At 39.2% G+C, this 26,901-nt stretch overlaps 1 protein-coding gene across 1 annotated transcript in view; it reads left to right on the top strand.

Moving 5' to 3' along the window:
* opn7d (opsin 7, group member d) overlaps window positions 1-26,901 on the top strand; it is an 83,164-nt gene that overhangs the window by 47,314 nt on the left and 8,949 nt on the right. Inside the window, exons 2-5 of the mRNA XM_048210854.1 lie at window positions 19,659-19,746; window positions 23,393-23,555; window positions 24,580-24,707; window positions 26,710-26,848. Of these exons, the coding sequence (XP_048066811.1) occupies window positions 19,659-19,746; window positions 23,393-23,555; window positions 24,580-24,707; window positions 26,710-26,848 (518 nt within the window). The remainder of the gene's footprint in view (window positions 1-19,658; window positions 19,747-23,392; window positions 23,556-24,579; window positions 24,708-26,709; window positions 26,849-26,901) is intronic.

Below are 26,901 nucleotides of genomic sequence, written 5' to 3'. Positions count from 1 at the left end.
GATCAGATCAAAACAAACACTTTGCCACCCAGTAATAAGGCGGTTGAGTATAGCCTTCCTGATGTTATCGCAGCTAAACATTTTGTCCTTCTGATGCCTTAGCCAGCGGATTAGTAAAGGACAGGCGGAGTGGCTACCCTTGGGCAGAAATGAAGCCAGGCTGTGCCATGCTATAGCTGCCCACTCTGACACACTTCGGACCAACATAAAAGAGCACTAATCGGCTGAGAATTGAATGTCGAGTTGAGCATTTGGACAATTTATTCACTCTTCTTGTCCCACATTTTCATGGCCACCATCTATTTGATGATGTTCAAGATGCTACAAGACATTCCAGTACAGCTCTGCATTTTTACCTAAAATAAACATTATTTGTGTTTTTAGGGGTCCATTAATGTCAATAATAAAGCATTTAGAGAAAAAAAAATAGCCTTTTGGCTGTTCAATACCTGTTCAATTCTGTTTAAAAAGAAACCTAGGATGCACCTCATGAAATTGGCTGAATTGAGTGAATACACAGATATTAATTGTCCAATAAAATTGTATGTGTTATTTCATGGTTGGTTGGTTGTACTTGAATTCATTCTTAATCCATTTCATCACCCGTCATAAATCTGATCCCTTAGAATTATTATAGCACACTTCTACTCAACAAGCTGCATGAGTTGAGGTATCATTCATGCCTGCAGCAGAAACAGTATGGGATGAGTTATGTGCAGAAGATTAATACTTAGGGATAACGGTGTAACGTTTTGTGTCCGATTAAGATGCAAAATGGTTCCAAAACAAAAGCATTTATTAAATAAAACAAACTCAGGTAATCCACAGGTATGAATGCAACATAACAGAGTGTAACACACAATAACATTACCAATACTAGACAAAGAACTGAATTAAATGAGGAACTTAAATACACAGGGTGAATGAACTCATTGATGAACAGGTGACAAATAATAATTAATCAAAAACCACGGTACAAATAAAGAGCGGGAAAACGGAACAAAGGAAAACAGGTAAATGAGAAAAACAAACTAAAAGTCCAGGAAAATGAAAGTAAACAGGCAGAACATGACAAGGGTTTTTTTCAAAACCCTAATCCTATTAGAAATAATAACAGTGATGCCTGCCTTAGCATCTGATTTTATGCCTCCGCCCATGATAATGCAGTCAGTCACAGCAGAATGAAATATCACAATGACCAAAATGTCCTTAACATCTCTGTCCAGCTCTAGCATTTCATTAGAGATAACTCTTCTGAACGCTCATGTAAATTGCCTAAAAGACTACATTAATCATTTCAACATGGAAATGGACCAATAGAACCAAAGACATGGCAAATGCTGCAAACACTCAAAGCACAGTTCAAAGACATCCAAGTTATGTTCACTTGCATATTAACTACCAAAACAAAATATTCAGTCAATGGCTGGGAAAGAGTAGATGTCAATCTAGGTGAAGGGCAGGAGACGGGTCCTCCCAGTTCTCTTGCCCTTTCACCAGATCATGTGTTCCTCAAGCCCACTTTTCAAGGGCACCCCGGCGCTTCTTCAGACCGGGCTGAGGATGAAAGCTCTCTTGGGGAAATGGACATTGATTGTGCTGCCTCTGAGCGCTCAACACGTGACGACAGTTCATACGATGAGCTTCTTGAGGTTATCACTTGCGCTGTGCAGTCTTCAGTTAGACCAGCCACAGGAACAAGAGACCCCCAGATGATCTAATTAGATGACAGATTTCTGTCGGGTGGCCAAGGTGAAGCCCCAGAGAGACGGTCCCTCCCCTTTTTTCCAGTTCAAACGAACTGCAAAAGTAATGGAATAACCATATTCCTCTCTTGTCTTTGGGCCCTTGATGTCAATTTATTCGATTTATAATCGTTGGTGTGAAGGCACAGGGGTAACACAATGATGCCCCAGGTTGAAGAGACGCTCAGTGGATAGAGCCTGTACTTCTATCCAGACCATGCAGAACAACATCATCTCTGGTAGGGAAGGCTTTTCAGACAGCGGGTCAGGATGGTGATGCCCTGCACACCATGGTGGTGTTGCAGGCATACCAGGCTGACCTCCTTAAAGATCTGAGTATGTGCAAGGGTAACATCAGTGAGGAGGTTTTTGCTGAGCTGCGCCAAGCCACAGATTTGTCTCTTTACGTGACCAATCAAACGGTCTGCGCCATTGGCCGTTCCATTGGTGCTATGGTCGCTACGGAGAGACATCTGTGGCTCAACCTCACTGGCATCAAGGAAAGAGATTTTTCTCCTTGATGCTCTTGGCCCTATTTGGTGACTCAGTGAACACCATTGTCAGTAGGTTCAGAGAGGCTCAACAACATGAGGAAGATTTCGTGAAGTTCTGTGCTCAAGGGTTGGAGCAATCTGCCACCCAGCCCAAACCCGGTCCATCACAAAATAGAGAGGTGCAGAAACAGAGCGTGGCAAGTCGTGCCATGCTCAGCCACCTAAGAAAAAGATGGAAATGAGATTGTTGATCTCCTAAGAGTCCTGAGGATTTTGTGCCCAGGACCGAGGGGGTGTTTCCCCCGGGACGGGGTGTGTAAAAATACAACTAAATCAAGCTCTTTCCCGACACCCCCACACCGCTGTTCCATCCTTGTCACCTCTGGTGTTTTGAGGGACAGCGGTTTCTAGCGAAATGTTAAATATTCAGTTGCTTCCTGCCATTCCACAGGACACTGTGTCACTCGACGTTGCATCAAAACTAGTACCCCTTTCGGAGAGGTTGGCAGCATGGAAGCTACTGTGTCTCCTTGGGTGCTGAGTACCATAGAAAAAGGCAACAGAATAGAATTTCAGTGCCGCCCTCTGTGCTTCAACGGCGTGATCTCCACTACCTTGAAACCAGAACAGGCGCTCTTGCTGAAGCAAAAACTGCAAACTCTGCTGGACAAAGGGGCCATAGAACATGTTCCCCTCCCAGACAAACAGTCAGGTTATTACAGCAGTTATTTTTTTGATTCCCAAAAAAGATGAAGCGTTGCGTCAAATTCTGGACCTTCACGGTCTGAAACGCTCACTCACAAAGCTAAAGTTCTAGAAATTCTGCCACAACACAGGAAGTTACTGAGGTTCGTTTTTGGGGGCGAACCCTACCAATATCAGGTTCTTCCATTCAGCCTAGCCTTGTCACCCCTCACATATACAAAATGAATGGATGCAGCACTGACTCTGTTGCGACTCCAAGGCATCCACATTTTGAATTGCATAGACAACTGGCTGATACTGCCCCAGTCTTGCGCTACGACATCGAGATATCTTCCTAGCTCATCTTCAACTCTAGGGACCCAACGCCAAGAAAAGCATTCTCTCTCCGGCCCAGAGAACATTGTACTTAAGGATTGTATGGGACTCAGTCACCATGCAGGCACGGTTGTCTCTTCGAGTCCACGGCACATGTCGAGTCCATCTTAAACACCCTAAACAACATCAGGCTAGGTTAGGAGATTACACTCCATCATTTTCAGAGAATTCTCGGTGTTATGGCACCTGTGTCCCTGGTGATACCTTTGGGTCTTCTGCATATGTGACCATTTCAGTTGTGGCTCAAGGCCAGGGGATTTCATCCAAGGGCCAATCCCCAAAGATGAATAAGGGTTACGCGGCACAGGTTTCATATCCTTTCTATGTGGGGAGTGGTCTTAGATGGCAGTCTAGCACAAGGGGTCTGGAGAGGCCGTCATCTTGATTGCCTCGAATTGATAGCTGTATTCTGGCCTTGAAATACTTCCTCCGGCAGTTAAGGGGCTACCATGTTTTAGTGTGAGTGGACAACACGGCGGAAGTCGCTTAAATAAACCACCAGGGCAGACAGTTCCTGTCCCTCAGGGCGGTTTACATTCCTGGGAAAATGAATGTCAGAGCAGATATATTGTCCAGACAGGGTTAGGTTTTCTACCGATCACTCTGCTCCCGGGAGTCCTGGCCAAGGTCCGTCAACAAGGGTCATGCTTCTTGCTGACAGCACCTTGTTGGCCGACCAGGGTCTGGTTCTCAGAAATAATATCTCTCCTCGACGGCTCACCCTGGTCAATACCGAACAGGAGGGAAATCCTGTTTCAGGCGCAGGGGATGATACTCCATCCCCGGTCCGAACTATGGAGCCTTCATGTTTGGCCCCTGAAGGGGACCGGTTAAGAGACACTGAACTTCCAGCGGATGTAATATACCCCTTTTCCACCAGCACGACCCAGGTTCTAGTTCAGAGCTAGTGCTATTGCCAATTCAGAGTTGGTTCAACAGATGAGCCTTCTAAGAACTGGTTTGCCTTTCCACAGGCTAGAGAGCCAGATTTAGGTCTTACGTCACTGTATACATCTCTTCTTTCCCAACAAAGCTAGCGCAAAACACAAACACACCATCCACAATGGCGGACGTTGCATTGCTATTGATCTTCATGGCTTTGCGAATCTACATCGGCATCCAAACACAGTGAATCCAATGTGTTTGTGCAGCTCGCCGTAATTTGTACAGACGGTGATTACAAGTGAGAACAACGGTAAGAGCAAAACATTTTTTTATTATTAACATCGATCAATAAGATGTCAACATTAGCCTCAGCATGTAGCTACCTTCTTGATAATCAATCACATTGCAGTTAAATAAAAATGTATTAAATGTTGGTGGAAGTATTCAGAAACCATATTGTGAAAAAAGTCCACTAGTAGTATTACCTAAGTAAAAGTGTGTTTATATTATAAGCAAAAACCACTTACAGCATTAAAACCAAATGTAGTTAATCTGCAGAAAAATGTGTCTACTGTCAGTGTTATACTATTCTATATTATGTTTTTTTAATTAATATTACTGCTGCTTTAATTTGTAGCCTGTGTTGCATTGTACTGCTGTAGGTCAATGCTGATTGTTGCTAATTTTACTTTATATACTGTTGGGTAGTTCAATCAACAGCAACACATCACATTCTATTTATATTATAAATGACCAAATGTAGATTTATACATGGTTTTCAATGGACAAAAAGGGTGTCAAGAATGGTATGAAAATAAGTAATCTAAAAAGACAAAGTATGTATATCTGAAAAGACAACATATACCGCCGCATAATTGTTGCTCATACATAAAATAAAGTAGCCCTGCCTATTAAGCGGTACTTGTATATAGATTAATTAAACACATCACAGCTACATCTCAACTGTTTTTTATAGTATTTATACTGCACTGTATGCTTGATAGGAAATATACAGCCCCCCTATTGCCCCCCATTACTTTCCTAGACCCCAATGTAACACAGTTCGTAGATAAGGAAGAAGGAGGCAGGAACCGGCGAACGTTAAACATCACTTTAATTCAAAATAAACAAATACAAAACGAAAGTAATGCCGGCAGACCCTTAGCGGACGTCTGCCGGCCACACAAACATAATAAAACATAAAATAATATCCAGGCCTGGTCCTCTCTCGTCCTTCACTGTCGTCGCTCCTCCTTTTATACTTCCAGAGCTCCTCCGTGAGAGACTCGAGGCTGGTGCACCTCGCAGGTGGAGCTCATCTCTCGCGTCATCGGCCTCGTGCCGTTCCCTCACGGCTCTCGCCCACCCTGCTCGCCACACTACTGTTTATGTGTCCCAATCCGAAAGCATGTTGCAATTGCCAGCTGGAAACTGGCCATGGGCAGCCATCAGCCATCTTTTTGGGGTAGGCCTCAGTACTGCATTTAATTGTGTTCAAGAATTCTGTAACACAGTCATCATGGTGCTACTTCCTGTCCACTTGAGATTTCCTGATGCTGACAAGTTGTTAGAAATGGCCACTTTTTAATAATAATACTTGGAGAGTACCACAGTGTGTCGGTGCAATTGATGGCAGCCACATTCAGTGACCATCTCTGGCTGTGAAGTGGGATATTACCTGATAGGTGATCTGGCCTACCCTATACAGACTGACCCCTAAACAACACACCTACAATTACAGACTGAGCAGTGCACGATCGGTTGTGGAGATGTCTTTTGGGCGATTAAAAGGGCGATGGAGGTGCCTCCTAAAAAGAAACAACTGCAAACTGGAGCTGAGCAAGGAAATGGCACTGACCTGCTGTGTGCTCCATAACATTCGTGGGGAACATGGTGATAATTTCACTGAAGAGCACCCAGACAGGACTGTAAACATTCAGTCTCCTGTTCAGACATTACTTGAGCAAGCTAACATAGAAGGGGCTTATGTCAGAGCTGCATTAATGATGCATTTTAACAGCAGGAATGAGTGGTTCTTTTAATTATTTTAGAACACACCGATGCCACATTTTTGTAACTCTGCTGTTTGTGTTTGAGGACAGTCATAAATTGTATTATATTCTCCTCCATTGATTAAAGAAACTGAACAACACATTTGTTTAGATAAAACTTTATTTAAATCTAAAAAAAGTTTAAAAAAAATAAAAAATAAAAAAAATCTGTATAAAACTTTGCAAAATATAAAGTGCAGTAAATGATAATAAATTGTAAATAGTTGTATAAAATAAAAATTGTACATAAGAAAAAAAAAAAATACTGTGGTGTGATTTATTTGAAATCATGAGTCCAAGCAGAGAATGTGTGTCTGAACCAGTTCAGAAGTACTGTCTCTCTTCCTTTTTCCTGCACAACAACAATAGCAAATGACATAGATCATCAATGTGTTGTCATAGCAATGCAAATAATTGTTTTCTGCAGGGAATTATGCATCTGCTACATGGTGTAATAACAGATCATCAACATTATATTTTAATATAGCAAGTATTTTAAACTTCTGCTTTTTCTATACTGTTGCTTTGCTTTAGGTAGTGCAATCCAATGTATTCAGTGTTACATATCAAAGCAATTTGAACAGCTTTTCATTAAGTTACATGAGGAAAAACTTTTTGAAATATGAAATTATTTCAGTACCCGATAGTAATATACATATATCTCAATGTTTGCATAGTATATGGTGTGACCATTATTTACACAGCAAGTCTTACCCCGTTTGTCCTGTTCTGAAGATGCAGGACATGGATCTCCTGAGCTGCTACACAATGATGCGAGAGAGCTGCAGCCCAGTGGTGGCAGTAACTTGGCATTGTCATCACCATCGTTGATGGCAGACAATTCTATAAACAAAAACAAGATGACAGTGCTTTAAAATCATTCTTGTCCACTACACATACAATGTTCTGTGATACTTTATAGAATGAAATCACAGATACTACAATCCTAGCTAGCAATATTGCGAACACTGATATGAGAAATTAGTACTTTGCTAAACAGCTAAGAAATACATAGCTGGCTGGGAACAAGAGAAAAAATGTAAAAATAGAACTTACCTAGCCTGACTTGGTCATACTCAATTCTAGTCAGAATTTGAGTCTGATACTGCTCCATTGGGCTTTGATTATGGGGGCGTATTTCAACCGATCCAGACCTACAACCAATCAGGGCTACAGAGTAAGTGACGTATGTTGAGCGACGCATAGTTGTCAACAGAACTCAACTGCACACATGCTGGAACTAGTAGAAGATGAGCATAAACAATCTTTGCCGGTGTTGTAAAAAGAATTTAAGTATACACAGAGTACTTGCCAACACAAGCTTAATTTTTGAGAGAAGTATTAAAGGTAAGGTACAGCCATCATTGTTGTAAACTAAATCAACCCAAGCGCTCTTTGATGACGTGGCCGATTACGTTTCTAGTGATAATCTGTCAATCATCGCCCTGACAATGTGATTGGTCCGAACAGGTTCTGTTCGGGCATAATTACTCCTCTACGGATCGAGTCCAGACCGAACTTCCCGACCTAAAAATGTTGTGGGCGGGGCTAAGTTCGGCTGTCATCCAGGCTAGAACTTACCAGGATCAGTGCAACTTTGCTACAGAGATTCATCCACCATTACCTCGAGCATAATTGTTGCTGAGTTCAGTGCTCCAGTCACCTGGCATGCTGGTATATCGGCGAGGACAGCGTCGAGAACGTTGAAATGTGGGTTTCGACGTGGCTGGCCATTGCCGCTTCAACCTAGGTCCTTTTTTTGGTCCCGGTACTCTTTGAGTTTTTTTTATTTTATTGCTAATCTGCTTGACATTCCTGCTGCGGCCATCCCGCGTTGAATTTGCTACAACATTGGTTTTGTCCATGAAGCTCCCTATAATTTATTCTGCACTTCTGCAGAGGACCAGAGTGCAAGAATGCAACTTATTTCCTTCTCGGACCACTGCTGTTTTTGCCTAATCGCGTCCATCCTGTTTAGATAGCTGCTATTTCAAAAATGGTGCTACTTAAGAACCACTTTTCCTGGTTCAGAGATGGAGCTTTGGGTGTCAAAAGACAAAGAACCATTTTGGAACTAGGCTCTGGCTCTGAACCAACACTCAAATGACCTTGGTGGAAAACAGGTAATAGAGACCATTCTGAGTGCTAGGGCTCAATCCACCAGACGAATGTACGCCCTTATGTGGCGCATCTTCAAAAGATGGTGCATTGGTTTTCCTAATGGCTATTTCGTCATTAAAGAGAATTGGGCATTTACAGGCTCTGTCGGTTTCATCATCCTGCTTAGACTTTGCTCCTGTACTGGTTAAGGCTATTTTGCACCCTCACCCCAACTATCTTCCAAAAGTTCAATTTTCAACCGTACATCTGGTCATCCTTGAAACCTTCTGTCCTCCGCCTTTCACTTCGCCGGAGCAGGAGAGACTCCACTTACAGTGTCCAATTCGGGCTCTTTAGATTTACGTCCACCGCACTAGCCAGTAGCGTAAGTCCAAGTAGCTGTTAATTTTTTATAGGGGCTGTAACCAATGGGCGGCCACCACAAAGCAGACTATGTTGCATTGGGTGAGGGATGCTATTGCCCTAACCTATGAGGCATGCAGGCAAGCTTCGCTTCTGGGTGTTAGGGCTCATTCTACCAAGGGGGTTGCATCCTCCAGGGCTTTAGCAAGAGGCGCCCCCTTGCAGCAAGTATGTGATGCGGCAGGCTGGTCCTCTCTGCACACATTTATTAGATTGTATAGTTTGGATGTTCAGGTTACTCCGGGCTCACATGTCCTTGAATCTACATCCCAAGCTCATGTCTGAGGCCCTTCTTGTGTTTGTACGCACACTACACAACCTTGAGGGACACTTCTCAGTACAGCGGTGTTGGTATTCTCATTCCCCATAGCGCTCTTCACACAGCATTGAATGTAGCTTTTGAAAGGGAACATCTCAGGTTACTTTACTGTAACCCTGTTCCCTGAAAAAGTGGGAACGAGATGATGCACTTCACTGGGGGTGTGTTCAGGACATTCTTCAGATAAAGTGACCTGATGAGCGCACCTGTCATGCATCTATTTATAGCCTCTGACGTACGCATTCTGATAACATCATCATCAGAGGTTATTTAAGCCAAATTCTTTGGCGTGTTTGCCATATGTGTTAACAGCCAGTCAAATAAAGGAGTTTTCCCCATAGCGCTCTTCGCGCAACATCTCGTTCCTGCTTTTTTAGGAAACAGGGTTACAGTCAAGTAACCCGAGACATTTTCTTTATAAATCAATATTTTCAAACAATGTAAATTTATAAGACAGTATGTAAAACTATGTGAAAAAATAATTAGGCTACTCAATCAAAAGTTTAAACACAACTACAAGCCAAATATACTTAGAATACTTAATTATATTTTTAATCTCGATCAAAAGATTGAGTATATGTATAGTCCAAATTTACCTAGACCTTTCTGTCAGTATGTCAAGTATACATGAGTGCAATTTTAAGTATATTTCTGAGAAGTACATAAAGCATACTTCATAGAAGTAGGCTACATAAACATTAGACTGAAAGTATACTTTTTTATTTTTAGTTTAAAAGAAGTATACTAATTGCACACTTGAATAAACTTCTTTTTTGTAAGGGTAGCCAATGTGTAGAAATGTAAAATCTTTATCTTAAAGCTATAGTTCACCCCAAAATGGAAATTCTGTCTTTAACTACACACATTCATCTCATTCCAAAACTTATGCTTTTCTTTCTTCTATGGAAAGAGACATTTTGCAGAATGTTCAAGTTTTTCTTTTCCATATAATGGAATGAATGGCCACCAAGGGCTGCCAAGAAAGACTTAAATTTCTGTCTTTTGCTCACACAAACCTGTTTTATGGCTCCAGATATAGCACGCAAGTTGTATAGAATACTTTTATGATGTTTAAAGTTGTGATGAAATGGAAGTAGCAACAGATCTTTTCTTCCATATTTTGATGAACATCCAAGTGTTACGAATTATTGAACAAGAAAAAAAATGTAGAGCGGGGACTCGGTTCAATGTATCGGTTGTTGATTGGATGTCGAGATGTGGGCGTGGCACTCAAAAGTGCAGCCAGATGAATATCTATTTGCAGGGGTGGTTAAAGGCGGACTAAATGGATTGGAGAATCTGGCGTACATCAAAAGACAGAAGTCTAGTATTTTCACTGGAAGATACAGATATAATATTTTGATTATACATTATGAGGTCAAAAAAATTAAGCATATGCATGAATGAATTGTTCACAATAAGATCTATAACATGCATTTACAAAATAGATGCATTTACAAAATGCATTTTTAAATGTCACATTTTCCTTTTCTTTTTTTAGCTTTAATAATTTCATGTTGATGCAAGCACATCATGTCCTGACTAGACTACAGATGTTGAAATGTTAATTAAATAATCACTCAAATGCTAAACACAAACAGATGTTTGCTTCATATGTTTTCATGTTTCTCTAGCAAAATATCAATACATGTTTCTGAATAGTTTTAATGCCTAGTTGTGTTATTTCTAACCATTCTGTGTGGTCTCATGCCAGGGCTCATCTGTTTTTTCTGCTTATTAGGCTAGTACTCATTATATTCTATTCGGGTCTTGAGCAGGAAACTGTTTTTTGGCATTGTGACAGCTTTTTGATGGAATTACTCATTCAGGAATTGAATACAGGTGGAGAGAGATGCTCAGAGTGAGGTGGTAGTGGTAATGAGTCTTCTCACTGCCAGAGAGGGGGAATCATATGAGATGAGCATGCAAGAGTTCTACTTATTTTTTAATTTCAAAAGCAAACAACCATATGATGGTTAGTATTCCTTAACAGACCATATATGGATAAGGCATAACTACATTTTATCCAGCATACAGGGCTTTTTTTATAACCCAGGCTCATTGGAAATACATGACAAAACTGCAAAAACTTACCTGTTCAAACATTTCACTGCAGTTTCCATTTGAAATGAACACTAGCAGTAGTAAAATGGCAACTACTTCTATTATTTTTCACACAAATTATTGGACATATTGTCTATTAATAAAGAGTTATTTTTGCGCAGTTCCTTGCACAATATGATGCTAGGACCTCAAACACTTATTGCATAATTTGTTAACTAATACATTTTGATACATTTTGATGTTTACATCACATAACTAGTTCCATATTTATGGCTTTTCAGACATAGTAAACTTGCAGCTCAGCAGCTCACCTGGTACAGCATAACACGTGCGATATGGATATGTGTAAAAGAGCTTGAAGACTTGTAGAAACAAACTAAAATTGCACGGTTAGTTCAGCAAATGTGTTTTTATCTCACATCAGCTATCGGTTAGGTTTAGGGTTTTTGTTTGTTTGGGTCAAAAATGGACAACATCAACTGCTGGGTTTAAAAATGTAATAAAAAAAAATTAAACTAACGGGTTTGTGGATATTTGACCCAACCATGGGTTGAAACATCCCAGCATTTTTCAGAGTGTAGGTGGTATGTTAATTTCAAACACAGCAGAGCATCAACTTTTTAGTGTCATTCACAGCGGCGGGGACGTGTCCCCCACACTTTTAGTAAAATGTAAATTTGCCCCCCGCACATTTTTCGGGCAAGTGTGTGCACATAGAGGCCAATGTGAATAAATCTTGAATTAAATTCAAAGAGACAAGATAGTCTATGCATGACCTGTTGTTTTATTCTTATCTAAAATGAGGTGATCTAAACATTATGGAGCATTCACTCTCGTGTAATATGTTTCATTCATACTGGAAGCCGGAGGGCGCTCTCTCATAGAAAGTCCAAAATGGTTTTGTAGAAGTAATTCAGCTAATGGCTGTAGCAGCAGCTGAATAAAATGCAGAAACGTACTGACTGATGAAACCTGAAGTCAATAAACACACAATTGCAACAAAATATGGTTTGTGTGTGTTTTTCAAGCTATCTCAATGTATTTATTAACAAAGCATATGAATAATGCACATAATATATATATATATCTCGGTTCTCCTAATACACTGGGAATAGATGGATGTTCTACAGTTGCCCTTGCACATAGGTCTCTGTCCTCAAATGCAAACAAGCTTGCCCGTTCTTTTATAAGGGAGGCCGGGTGGGAGTCTTGAATCTTGAATGCCGAGTGGTAATTGAAAACCTTTTTAATGCTTTTTAAAAGAAGTCTCTTATGTTCGCCAAGGCTGCATTTATTTAATAAAAAAACTACAGTAAAAACAGTAATATTGTGAAATATTATTACAAATTAAAATAGCTGTTTTCTATGTGAATATACTTTTAAAAATTATTTATTCCTGCTTTACTTCAGTCTAGAGTGTCACATGATCCTTCAGAAATCGTTCTAATATGCTGATTTGCTGCTCAAGAAACATTTCTGATTATTATCTGTGTTGAAAACAGTTGTTTAAAATTGTTGTGGAAACCATGATACCTGATACATTTTCTGGATTCTTTGATGAATAGAAAGCTCAATGAAGAGCATTTATTTGCATTTATTGTCACTGTCACTTTGATCAATTTAATGCATCCTTAATGAATAAAAGTATTAATTTCACTCTTTTTTAATCTTACCACAAATGTTTGAATGGGATCATGTTTTCCACAAAAATATGAAGCAGAACAACTGTTTTCAACATTTATAATAATCAGAAATGACACTGAAGACTTCAGCTTTGACCACATATATTGTAAATTTTACAATATATTCACATAGAAAACAGGGGCCGTATTCACAAACATCTTAAGGCTAAAAGTAGCTCCCAAATTGCCGATTTAGGAGAAACTCTTAAAAATAATGGGCGTGTCAGTCCTAATTTTAGGAGTCCTAAATTTTTGCTCTAAGAGTATTTCACAAAGCATTTTAGCGCTAAAACTAGCTCCTAAATCTGTGAAAAGTTAGGAGTAGTCAAGAGGACTCCTAAGTCACTAAGACCAAATCACAAACAATCCTAATCCACCCAAAGACACTACACCATTGAGGCAATAGCGATAAAGCCTTGGGTGCTCTTATTTCTTCATAAATGCAATACATTTTGATTTATAATTTGAATCTACGATGAGGTGCCAAAAATAAATCTTTAACAAATAATATTGTCCGATGGACAATACCTGTGGCAGTGGTTTTCATGAGTTCACATTTACAAATGATTGAATAGAGTAAAAAAAAAAAAAAAAAATTAAATTAAGAGTATTTGGTGTACTGTTACCAAAGTTTAACTATAGTATGGTTTTTGGTTTTATTTGTAGTAAAACCATCGTTAATTTTCGTAAGGGACTTCACATCGTTTATAAAACGATGTGAAGTCTGCAATAGATAATAATGATGTCCTTTAGCATACAGTATTTAGAAAATAGTACGATAATGGGCTGCTATGCTAACAGTTGATAGCAGTTTACTGCTTTAGTGAACAAAGACAAAACTACAATAGCCTATTTACAGACGAAACCCACCTCCACTTAAAGTCCTGAACAGGTCAGTAGTTTCGCCTCTCTGCTCCACTTGTGCACTTTCACTCCATTCTCGAGTAACGTTACTCTGATCGAAACCGTTTGGCGGAGGGGCGGAGCGCGCGAGATCCGCGTTGCCAGTCAAGACTAACCGAGTCGTGATTTATTAGACATTTGTTATCGAATACAGATTAAAATACAGATTAAAATACAGAAATACAGATTAAAATGTATTAGACATTTGTTATCAAATACAGATTAAAACTAAAGTAACGAGTCTGGTTTGAAAATGTAAGAAGTAGAAAGTACATATTTGTGTAAAAGTGTATGGAGTGAAAGTAAAAAGCTGTCAGAAAAATAAATAGTGAAGTAGGCCTACTTTAAAGTAGCTACTGATACCAGAAAAATCTACTTACTGTAAGTACAGTAACGAAGTATTTGTACTTCGTTAATTCCCATCTCTGATTATAACAATATTTCATGCTGATTGCATTGTGGTTGTTATTTGTATCTGTATTGTATGGCAGTTGTATAAAGATGACTCATTATACAGACAGAGAGGCAAGCTGTGTTCCTAAACCTCAGGCACAGGCTGAAGCATCACTCCTCTATTTCATAACAGCTGAGCTGACATCTATCAGCCTCCAGAAAGTAGGCCATTTGCACAATTTGGTCATTGACTCCTCCAGTTGTGTATAGATAATATAAGAGGCTTTCCGGGGATATCAGTGGACGAACATCTTTATGTCTCTGTCCTGAATAAACTATTCACACACACAAATGGTCTGCATGTGTGTGTTTTATGGAGAATTTAAGGACAGGAGACAAAGAGAGTGTTTGTGAGCTTCTAGTTGAAAAAAGGCAGCAGAAGCAAAACAATGTGTTATCTTTTGAGAAGAAAAAGGCAACTCACTGGAATACTTTATTCTGATTGGACAATTGTGGCATTCCGCGGTCAAATGTTTGGTTTTATGACCACTAAACCGCATTAACTATTTCCCCAGGCAAACAGTTTCCTATTTGCTGTTTTTAGTTTCATGCTTTTCCCTATTTCAGTATTTATCTACTGGTATTCATGTCTCAGGGGTTGATTTTTATAAGAACAAATTAAATATTAACTAATAAAACTTTTTTCTTTTTGTTACACAAAAGTTACTGAATTTCATATAATAAACTGACTTGCCAACTTTTTACAATACCTTCGTAATTAATTTATGCTACTTCCAAATGTATCAAAGGGGGTGATAACTATGTGCCATTGACAACAAGGAATATTGTGTAGCTGCATTCATTGACCTGGCAAAGGCTTTTGACTTCGTGGACCATGAAATATTGCTGGATAAACTACGAGGTATTGGACTCTCCGAGAGCTGTCTAGCTTGGTTCAAGAGTTACTGCACTGGTCGCTCACAATCAGTAAGGGTGGAGGGGTTTTGGTCAGATCCCCTGCCTCTGTTTAAAGGGGTCCCACAAGGAAGCATACTGGGGCCTATACTTTTTAATATTTATGTTAACGATATCGCTTTTGCTGCAGGCAATACTCACGTACATTTATATGCTGATGACACTATTATTTAATCATTTAATTCTTCCTTGACTATTACACTGTCTTTACTGCAGGCCAGTTTTACTCGCATCCAACATGCTTTCTCTAGTCTTCATCTAGTTTTAAATACAAATAAAACAAAATGTATGGTTTTTAATTGCAATTTACCAAATGTTGAACATCTGCCTAAAATTCTTTCATTGGATGGTTCTGAAATTGATTATGTTGATTGCTACAAATACCTTGGTATCTGGCTTGACAGCAAGTTATCATTCGAAACGCACATAAATGTACTGCTCGGCAAGGTTAAATTTCGCATTGGTTTTCTTTATCATAATAAATCTTCTTTTACACATTCTTCTAAACAGCTCTTGGATTATGGTGATATAGTTTACAGGTCTGCTTCAAAAACTTTCCTTCATAAATTGGATGTTATTTATCATTCTGTAATCCGCTTTGTGACTGGAGCCTCATTTAACACTCAACATTGCCATTTGTATTCTTTACTGAATTGGTCTTCTCTCCATTCGCGTAGACAAATTCATTGGCTTCTGTTTATTTATAAAACTCTTATTGGTAAAACTCCATTATACTTACAGTCCCTTTTAACTGTTTATAATACAAGTCGTAATCTGCGCTCTAGTAGTTTCTTTACTCTCTGCATACCCAAAGTCCGTACCTCCTTTGGTCGTTGCTCTTTTCAGTTTTCTGCTGCATATGGTTGGAATCATCTGCAGGAGACTCTAAAGCTTAGCTCATTTATATCGCTTTCTTCCTTTAAAAATTCAGTTCAGTCAATAATTCAGGATCATTGTACTTGTTTTTAGTTTTTTGTTTGTTTTTATATGTCACTGTTTATAGCTGTGTTACTTGTGTTACTTGTATCTCTTATGTTTTTCGTATTGTACTGGCTTTTTATGCTGCCTCTTGGCCAGGTCGTCATTGTAAATGAGAACTGGTTCTCAATTGACTCACCTGGTTAAATAAAGGTTAATAATAATAATAATAGTACTCTAGTACTGAGCTACTTTCTAAATGTATTAGCTTTTGCAAGGAAGTGGTTGTCAAACTATTATTTTTATTTATTTATTATGGTAAAACTTTATTTTAGGGTCTTTTAACTAGTTTCTTATTAGCATTCATATTACTTGAATATTGGCTGTTTATTAGTACTTAATATGCACATATTAATGCCTTATTCTGCATGACCTTGTTTCTACATTCTTAATCTTACCCAATACCTAAACTTGAATAGAGCCAGCCAACAACTAACTTACTAACTATTAATAAGCAGTAAATTAGGAGTTTATTTAGGGAAAAGTCGTAGATGTAGTCCAGGAGTCACGTGGGACTGCCGAGGAAGATGGCAGCATAGTTATGTAGCTCTGTAGGCCCACCAATATTTTCAATGTAGTCGAGCATATTTACTCCACATTTATCTCTCAAAACTAGTGTCCCTGGTGAGATTAAACACTTGTGGAACAAAAAAAGTGGTATAGATCACAAATGTTGACCTCCACATCTAAATATTTTAAGGGGACAACGACGAGCTGCATGGCAACAAGACAGACTTCGCCGGCACACGATTCGCCATCACCCCAGCCGACTGAACAAGGTTCAGAGATGGAAAACTTATCCAAAATAAGCAAAATGAGCTCTACACAGCAAAATCCCCAGAGTTAAATCAGCTCTGCTCAGATTACATATGGTCCCTCTCTACTTAGTGTTAAAGTAACACTGAAGCAGAATTAATGAGATAATTAAGTGATTAAGTTATGATTGAGCATTAGTGATGAACACCTGATGTTAACAAGCAGAATCACTGAAGAGAAACACAAGAACTACAACTGACTTCAGCCACAGCCTTAGATGAAATCAACTGAAGATAAAAGACATAAAATCTCTCAAGATCTGATTAAACAACTCCACAAACAGCATGCTATCTCATTAAATTTAACTCTGCTTCAGTGTTATTTTAACTCTATGTAGAGAGGGACCATATGTTCTCTGAGCAGAGTTGATTTTGTTGTGTACCTTACAAGGAGTAGCGACGGATGTGTCATCAATAAAAGAGGTTGTTACCGACCTTAAAAACTCAGTAAATGCAATCCAAGAAAGGCTGGACGTAGCAGAGGGCCGCGTCTCTAATATGGAAGACGTCACCTCGAAGCTCGTCAGTGATGGCGAGCGGCATGATAAACGCCTGGAAGTTATGTGGAACCGAATCGAAGATTTAGAAAACAGGAGCCGCCGCAACAACATGAGGATGATTGGTCTGAGAGAAGGGCTGGAGGCAGGTGGAATGATCAAGTGCGTGTATAAAAACGTATCAAATGGACTGGGTATTGATCCGGATGGAGAGTTTGAGATTGAGAGGGCACATTGTACTCTCACTGCCAGGCCCAGTGCAGATCAGCCACCGAGAATAGCTTTGATCAAGTTTCTGCATTCGTCAGGACAGTATTACAAGCAGCCAGAGGAAAGTATTACAATCGGCCAGAGAAAAGGGAATGACCGATTGGGAGGGATATAGGATTTCCTTCTTCCCCGTCATGTCAAGAGACTTGGCCAGAAAACGGAGGGAATTCACAGCTTTGCGGAGGATGCTGAGAAGTGTCAACGTGAAATCAACGCTGGCATATCCAGCCTCACTTCATTTTACATGGCAAGGGAAGAGTACATCGAGTGCGGATGCAGAGCAGTTCATCAAAGAACATTGCGGGGCAACAGAATGACGGGACCAAATATTCTTTGCAAGATCGCTAAAGTGGAGCATATGGGTCATGTGCGGTGAGGCAGGTGAGATGGATAACTGTGCTGTCTCTGAACAGTTTTGACAGCCAAGGCAAGGCTGGATAGCTGATTCGGCATTTTGGTATGACCGTTCTTTTTTTGTTGTTACTTTTTTTTATTTTTTCTGTTGTTAGGTTTTGGGTAGGGGGTTTTATAGTTTGTTATTTTTTGCTGGAATTTTGCAGAAGGTAGTTTTGGTGTTTGAAATGTTCAAATGTCATTTGTTAAATATGAATAAATGTACATAATGGTTTAATATGCCATTGCCCAATAGAGGGCAGTCACCCAACGTATTTGATTACACGCACGATAACAAGCGATAATTTGTATTGTACATAGGTAGTCACATCAGGTTTATAACATGTAATATTAACAAATTCAATGCAAGTGATAACCCTGTTTATGCCTATCTTCAGTTGCCACATGAAGCTCAGACTGCTTCTATGTGTTACAAATCAATGCTTAATGTAACTGGAGATACCTGTAATAACCTGAAAACTATATGGCAGAAGGATTTGGGGATAGATATCCATGAAAACGACTGGCTGTACATAATTTCTAATGTGGGTAAGAATATAAGGGAAACTATGGGGAAATTCATTCATTACAAAGTAGTACATAGATATTATTATACACCATCTAGGCTTTACAGAATGGGTATAGCTAGAAATAATCTATGCTGGAAATGTAAGGAAGAAGAGGGTACTTATTTACATATGATTTGGGAATGTTCCTTAGTTCACCCATTCTGGTTCAAAATTCTGTGTGTAATGGAAGAGTGGATGGGATCTAATTTACCTGTGGAACCACGTCTATGCCTTCTTGGAGATAAATCAGTGGTACCCAACATAGCAAAAAATGTATTTACCCTAATTAAGATTCTATTACAGCTGAAAGGATAATTTTACGCAATTGGAAATGCCCCAAAACCCCATACTTGATAGATTGGATTGATGGGATGATTGAAATTGCCTCATGCAAGAGCATGTTGGGGAGACTGGATAGTGAGGGAAAAATGATAAAAACATGGGATCATTTTTGGCAACATATAAAAATGGTTTTAATAAGTAGGACTGATTAACAACTGTTTAATTTCCATGTGCTTTTGAAATGATTGTATTCTACTGATGGTGACTAGTGGCTGAATGTGTTATTGCAAAGATGATTATTGAATGCTGTGGTGATGTACTTTGAAGTTTTGACTGTTGAACAATAATAAAAAAACTTGAATTATAAATGTAGTCCATATATTTTGAGTGCATTATTCCAAGCCTTTTTGCTTTATGTGAAAACAATGTGTTTTAGGAGAGTTTATTTTCTAAAAGTAGTCAGAGCTATTAAAAAAAAAAAAAAATCCCTTTTCCTCCTTTACATGTTCCATAAAACAAAAGGACTGGACATTTTTGTGTTGGCATTAGCTGTGAGTGGGAATCTGGCTCTTTTCACAGAGAGATGAGCTGCTAATCTCAATTGTAATGGTCTCACCAAAAAGCTCATTGAACCACAAAGTCCCCTGATTCAGCCCTGAAAACCCTCAGCTCACACCATGGTTTCAGCTTCATCCTTTTTCCACTGTTTATCTAAACTTCTTGTCTTGTCTTCTTTGCAGATGGGAAATACCTCGGAAACTACTCTTTTTGTTTCCAAAATCCCAAAGGAACACGATGTCTTCATGGGTTCCTTATACACAACTTTTTGTGAGTCCACTCACTTACAAGTGATACTGTTTTTATATTATTTATGGACTTTTTAGACTTTGTTTATAGAGCGGTTAGGAGAGACGGGAAATTTGAGGGAGAGAGAGAAAAAATGGGATGATTTGTTCATATTGGTTTCATATGTTTTTGAAAAACGCTACCATTTTCAACAAAAGTTTGACTCTAAAATGATTCTAAATGGTGTCACCACAAAGTAAAAAACTATGTTTGCCTTACAATTTGAATGCATGTGTAGCCATCCTAATCATTATTCTAAAAAGAAATAAATTAAAATAAACATTTTTTACTTTTTTTTATCTGATGCTTTAAGAAAATTGACCTTAACAGGGGTCCTATTTTTTCTCCATCTGTATGTTGGTTTGACCACATGACTTTTTTGGTTGCACCACATTACAATAATGATGTAAAAACTACTTATATAACTACAAACTAACAATTTCATCATTTTAATTAGTCTTACATTTTCGTCATAGAAGAGGTGTATTCAAGTAATTGTGAATTATATTTTTAATGTATGTTTGAATAAATTAATAGATAGGACAAAAAATGCCATTGACCCAGAAAGCAAAATGTTTTTCACATTAGAATAGCAATCATTAGTCTGATGGTCTCTCATATTGCTGCTAAACTGCCATTCCTTGAATGGTTAGCTGTGATTTGCTCTTGGGGATGACCTTGAAATATCTGAATAGCATGCAATCATTACATGAACCATCCCAAGGTATTGACAGAGGCTTAATCACATTACAGCATTGCTAAATAAGCATTACAGCTACCAGGGTGTGAGGTTACATGCTTGATGAACTGAACATTAATAAATGAAAATCATAAAACCAAAACCATTATTCTAAAAACCCACATGGAATTTCTTAGAGAACCCATGGCAATTGATGTCACAACTAAACAGTTGTGTTTCATTCAACTTCCTTAAATTTAAGTTTAAAGTATTATTAAAGTAAATTCTGCCAGCTACCTGAAGACATCTGGAATTGAGCTAAAATTTTAGGTAACACTTTATTTAGATAGTCAAGCACCAGTCATTAGAGTATTAGTAGACTGTCTGCTTAATATGTGCTAACAATTTTGATGCTCCCCAACAGACATTCTACTGACTATAAGTAAATTTGCAAGTACATGTCAATTTATTCTACTAACCCTTACATGATGAAGAAGATGATGAGGTGAGGCATAGCAGACCTTTAGCAGCATAAACATTTATTAAATAAAACAACAGAAAGATATCCAATACAGAAACAAATTAAACATTATGCGTAAAACACATCCAACACTAGATAAAGAACTGAAAGAACTGAGAATATACACAAGATAATTAACTGAATATGAAACAGTTGTGAGATAATCAATGAATCAATGAATAACCATGACAACCAATGATAAGGGGGAAAATAGTGACAAAGGAAACAGGAAATAATGCACAAAAAATGAAACCACAACAGAACATGTCATAACTCCTCCCCCCCCAGAAGGCAGCTCCTGATGCCTAAACTGAACCAGTATAGGAGGAAGGAGAATGAAAGTCTTAGGGGAGGGAGTATCAGGACTGGTGACAGAAGAGACTACCAGGGCAGAGCACATGGAGTAGAATGACCACCAGAAGCCAGCCAGGATGATGTTGACCTATGGCCTTGAAGTCTGTGGCAAAGGTATAGCAACGACTGACCAAGGTGGAGGCAGAGGAATGAGGAAGCCATGTCGAGCTAGAAGGATGATGGTGCCAGGTGGACCCAAGGGAGCGAGGAGCCAAAGTGGATCCAACTTGCCGATGAGCTGTGGGCTCTGAGGTTTGAGGCGGAGCCAGGGGATCCATACACGATGGCAGAGCTGAAGACCGGGAGGCTTAAGGCATTGTAACATCAATGGTCTGGACGGTGGAGGAGCCGAGGAGCCATATGAGACCAGCATAGCCGACATCAAAGAACTGGATGGCTTACTTGGAGGAGGAGGGAATGGGAGACTGGGTGGGACCATCAGTGATAATGAAGACTTGAAGCAGATCAGGGCCAGTGGAGACGAATTAGAAGGAAAGAAGACTTGGAGCTTGGCAAGACCAGCGGCAATGAAGAAGAAGACTGGAGACTGAACTGGACCACCAGAGGAGGAAGAGGTTCTTGGGTGGGGACAAGAGAGGGAAATGGCTCTTCTGAATCCAAGTCAATAAGCCACTCTTCATCATCCAGATCCACCAAAACTCCCACTGACACAGATTATAAACCAGCTCACACACCTGGTCAAACTGGACAGCAGGTTTTGTTTCAGGGATGGATGAGGCTGCAGGCTCTGGCTCAGGCACAGGGTCCATGGCATACATTTTCTGGGTCTCTTGGTCTGAATTACTTTCAGGCTCGTTATCAGTATTGGCAGTATTGGACAAAATCAACAGGGGGTACGTGCATTCCAGACACTTAAGTAAGGGTTCTCTCCATGTTCCTTATAATAATTTGCACCAACCCAGTATAATGATTTGAGAGTCTTATCATCAAAATGAGAGCCCTGGGTGAGCTGGCAAAAGCGAACATTATATTCCAAAACAGGAAGCCCTTCATGGTCTGTTGTTCTGTCTGCTCCACCCTGGAGGTCTCCTGCTCCTTCTGCTCTGCCCTGGTGGTCTTCTGCTCCTTCTGCTCCGCCCTGGTGGTCTCCTGCTCCTTCTGCTCCACCCTGGTGGTCTCCTGCTCCTTCTGCTCCACCCTGGTGGTCTCCTGCTCCTTCTGCTTCACCTTGGTGGTCTCCTGCACCATCTGCTCCATCCTGGTGGTATCCTGCTCCAGAGGTGGAAACTCAAGTCTGCGACTTGGACTTGAGTCACACTTAAGTCACACAAACCCCCCCCCCCCCCCCCAAAAAAACCCCAAAAAAACCTTGCGACTTGACTTGGACTTGTGAACTGTTGACATTTAATTTAAAAGGTAATCAATTAGACCAAAGAGGAGCTATGGTGTTGAACAGCTGTCAAGAGGCTTGCTTGCTGTCCATTTTCAAGAATGATTCCATGTCCTTTTCAAAAATATATAAAAATTAAATTCATGATTTAAGTAATACTTTTTATGTGCTTTATTGTGCTTGTGCTGGAAGAACTATCACTAAAAATAGAGCAGAGACCTGAGATTGACTTGGACCTCAAAGACTTGAGACTTGACTTAGACATCAAAGGCTTGAGACTTGACCTGGACCTCAAAGTTTTAAGACTTGACTTGGACTTAGCCTTTAGGGACTTGTGAACATGTCTGTCCTGCTCCATCTGCTTCACCCTGGACATCTGTCCCTCTGCTGGTCAAGACTCTAACCCTCATAATACGGTTATGGCACCAGGAGTCACCTTGAAGAGGGGGAGGATACTTTCATGTTCAAAATACTGTATTGCAAACATTCAATTATCAAGGGATGTTAGATCAATCATTCAGAGATCACTGGCAAACAGTAAGAGGACATACAGCAGTTTAAAGAGCGGCTTCGAATCGTAAAGTGCAAGAATAAAACATTGCAGTTTTACTTCTTGCCAAGCTGTCAGAGCAAGCAGTAAAAAGGATGCTAGGGGTTAGAACAAGGATAAACAAACTGCTTGTGGTAGTGACTGTTCACTTAATGCATTTCTTTCTCTTTTCAGGTATTCTGTCGCTTTTGGGAAATGGCATCCTGCTCCTTGTTGCGTATCGTAAGAGATCGTCTCTGAAGCCCGCAGAGTTCTTCATAATAAATTTATCTATCAGTGACCTTGGAATGACAGTTACACTCTTTCCCTTGGCGATTCCATCAGCGTTTGCTCACAAGTAGGCAGATGCTTCAAGAAATCTGTGCTAAAATATGCCAACCCCATAGTATCAGAGACAAAGTCTAAGGCAGCTACGATGTGCCATTTCATTGACACAGGACTAAAGCTGCAGCAGAACTGCCTAACACTGTGCCACAACATGACAAACCTTATACAGTTGGACACTGCAGTTGAGCAGGAACATCTACTAATAACCAACAGCACAGTGACTCGCTTGTCATTTTATTGTGTTGCAGACAGTTGAGACACAGTGCTAGACTTTGCTGTTATCAGGACAATCAGAATATGTCTTGTTTTTTGTGCTAGTACTAGAATCAACAATATATGAAAACTTTTTTCCATATAAAATCGCAATTTTTAGAAATAAAGTTTGTGAGATACACAATTTCAAGAAATAAATTTGAAATTATGAGGAAAAATTAGTTTTAATTGTGATATGAAGTCACATTGTGTGATAAATTGAATTACAAGAAATAAAATGATAAGAAATAGTTTCAGTTATTAAATATTAAGTTATTCAGTTATTGAAAATTTTCAATTAGTACCTTTTTAACAAGCTCCTATAACAATGTGCATATGATTAATTGTTTTCCATGTTAATCAGCTGTTTAACATATATGTTGTCTCTGTGTGACATTCAAAACTCTCTGGCAAAGATGTTTTACACCATTTCAGATTTGGTTACTGTGCCACATTAATGTTAAGATGGCTATAGTGAAACCTAAGGAGCCCCTAAAGGGACATGGTGATAGGAAAAATATGAGATGGGAGAAAAAACATTTCAAAGAACGCAATGTTTCTCGGGGGAACTCAAACATTTTTCGAGCGAACACAAAGTTTCTTGGAGGAAAGCAAAACATTTGACATACTGACCTATAATTTTTCCTCCCATCTCATTTTTTTTTTCCACCACCATGTCCCTAGGGTCTTCGTAGCAAACACAATCATCATTGTACTTTTACTTGCCTCTCTCAGTCTGCCAAATGCATAAATGTAAATGCAAATCTCTCTCATTCTCTCAGGTGGTTGTTTGGAGAGCTGACATGTTTATGCTATGCTGTATGTGGCGTCCTCTTCGGCTTATCCAGCCTGACAAATCTCACTGCTCTGTCGTCCGTCTGCTGCCTCAAAGTCTGCTTCCCGAACTACGGTATTCTTCCTCGACACCTTTCACACCAGAATACATTTGTCTTCCTCCCTAGCCCTCCTCCGTATCTTAATTAAGAATCGGATGCAGCTGCATGCAACCCTTCTGTCCTGCCGTGATGCACCCTAAAGGGAAATTCATTACCTTATGGCTTTCTCCAATGTGTTCACTGGATATTCTCATTTTCATCAGGGTCTAGATGCCCAGTGTTTGTTCGGCTTCTGGTCAATACGTATGGACAGGAGCAGTTGGCCTCATTAGTGTTCATTAGTTTTGTCAGTTTCAACTTTTGATTGACTTGAAAAGATGAAGGTGTGTGTGGGAGAGGGGAGATAATTCAAATTGAGCAGTTTATCAGCAGCTTGAGAACAGAGATTACGATGGCAAAAAGGACAGCAGGTGGACAACAGATGAATTCTGTGGGTGGAAGACAAGCAAACACATTTGGGATGCAGTGAAAGATTTTAGAGGGCATATTGCCAGATAAGTTGTGGTTCTTTAACTCTGCACCTGAGAGATGTGATAGAGTAATATAGTATGTATTATAAGCTAGTATACTGTTGGGTGTAACCAAGTAGCACATTCCCATTCATCTCAATAAGATGTATAAATGTACATTTCAATGAATCATTTACTTACATTTTTAAAATGAACTTATGAACCACTGACAACTCCTAAATAACTGGTTTGTAGATAATATAATACTTAATTTAGAAATGATAAATCGATCATTAATAAAGTATGAAAATACAATTATTAAACATTATAGATATGCTTATAAATCAAGAACAAAGCATTTATAGCTGTATTTATAAACAGCTTATTAATGTCTATTAATGCTTTAAAAATGATGAATTAACTATTTACTAATGCTTAACGGAGTGGTTGATTATGATTTCGTTTTAACTTGTTGCTGTTTGAGTGAGATATTTTCTTTTAAAGAATTTGCTGTTTAAGGACTGCAGCACATGGCTGGTAGAGACTACAACAAGCTTCTTCCCGGGTTAGTGACATCACTAACCCTAAAAGTTACACCAACCCTGCCCCTGAGAACATGCAACAAAGGGGCGAGGCCATGTAGGGCTGCTTTAGAGAAGAGGAAGAGTTGTTAGTGCTAGTCGACAGCAGCTACATAAATGTATCCACTAACCATTCAGAAATGTCCAGTTTCATTCTAAAAGTTGTAAATTCTTCCTGAGTCTCTCCATCAGCGTCAACTCCAGTTTGAACAATGTAAGGCTGAACACCATTACTAACAATCCTCATTTTGGCTGTGTGAGATTCTCCAGCTTTGTTGTTGTTGAGCAACCGAAGCCTGAGCTGTTAAAGCGCTGCCCTCTTTTGGAAAGTAGCTCATTTGCATTTAAAGGGACACACATGAAAATTCCGTATTTTTGCTCACTCCCAAATAGGGGCAAATTTGACAAGCTATAAATGACCTGTGGGGTATTTTGAGCTGAAACTTCACAGGCACATTCTGGGGACACCGGAGACTTAATTACATCTTGTAAAAGGGGCATTATATGTCCCTTTTAAGTAATGCTTCATAGCATGCAGTTATTATAAAGTGTTACCCACTATTGTTTATGACTTTGATGTTCTATAGTCTCCTTTCCAAAAGGTAAGCATTTAAAATAAAAAAGAACTGTTATTCTAAGAATTTATTTGTGTACTGTTGACAACATTGCAAGAATAAGGATGACCGATGTTTGATAACTCATCTTACCAAAGCATAGCTTTCTTGTTACAGAATACATGCCCTCATAAGAGCATGTGAGAAATAAATGGATTAGGGCAACAAGAAGTGGTGTAATTCTAAAAGTTTACTGTTAAAAAAAATCATTAAAAAAGGCGTTGGTTTCAAAATGTTTCAATTTTCAATTTCTGTTTCTAATCTATAGTTTAAAAGTACTGTAATGTTCTCCAACACAGCATTAAAACATTTGAAAGTGATTGATACTTTGTGCTAAATTAATGCTTCTATGTGTTTGCTTTCCTTTAACAGGAAACAAATTCTCCTACTCTCATGCCTGTCTGATGATTGTGGGGGTGTGGTGCTATGCCATGGTGTTTGCTATAGGTCCCTTGGCAAATTGGGGTCAATATGGCCCTGAGCCCTATGGGACAGCATGCTGCATAGACTGGTAAGTACCTGGAAGGATGTTAATGGAAACACTAAAGGATTCTCAGAAAACCA

Source organism: Megalobrama amblycephala, linkage group LG12 (genome assembly GCF_018812025.1).
Source record: "Megalobrama amblycephala isolate DHTTF-2021 linkage group LG12, ASM1881202v1, whole genome shotgun sequence".
NCBI classification, from domain to species: domain Eukaryota; kingdom Metazoa; phylum Chordata; class Actinopteri; order Cypriniformes; family Xenocyprididae; genus Megalobrama; species Megalobrama amblycephala.
The sequence above is the reverse complement of the archived record's forward strand: the minus strand, read 5'-3'. Positions and strand labels throughout refer to the sequence as shown.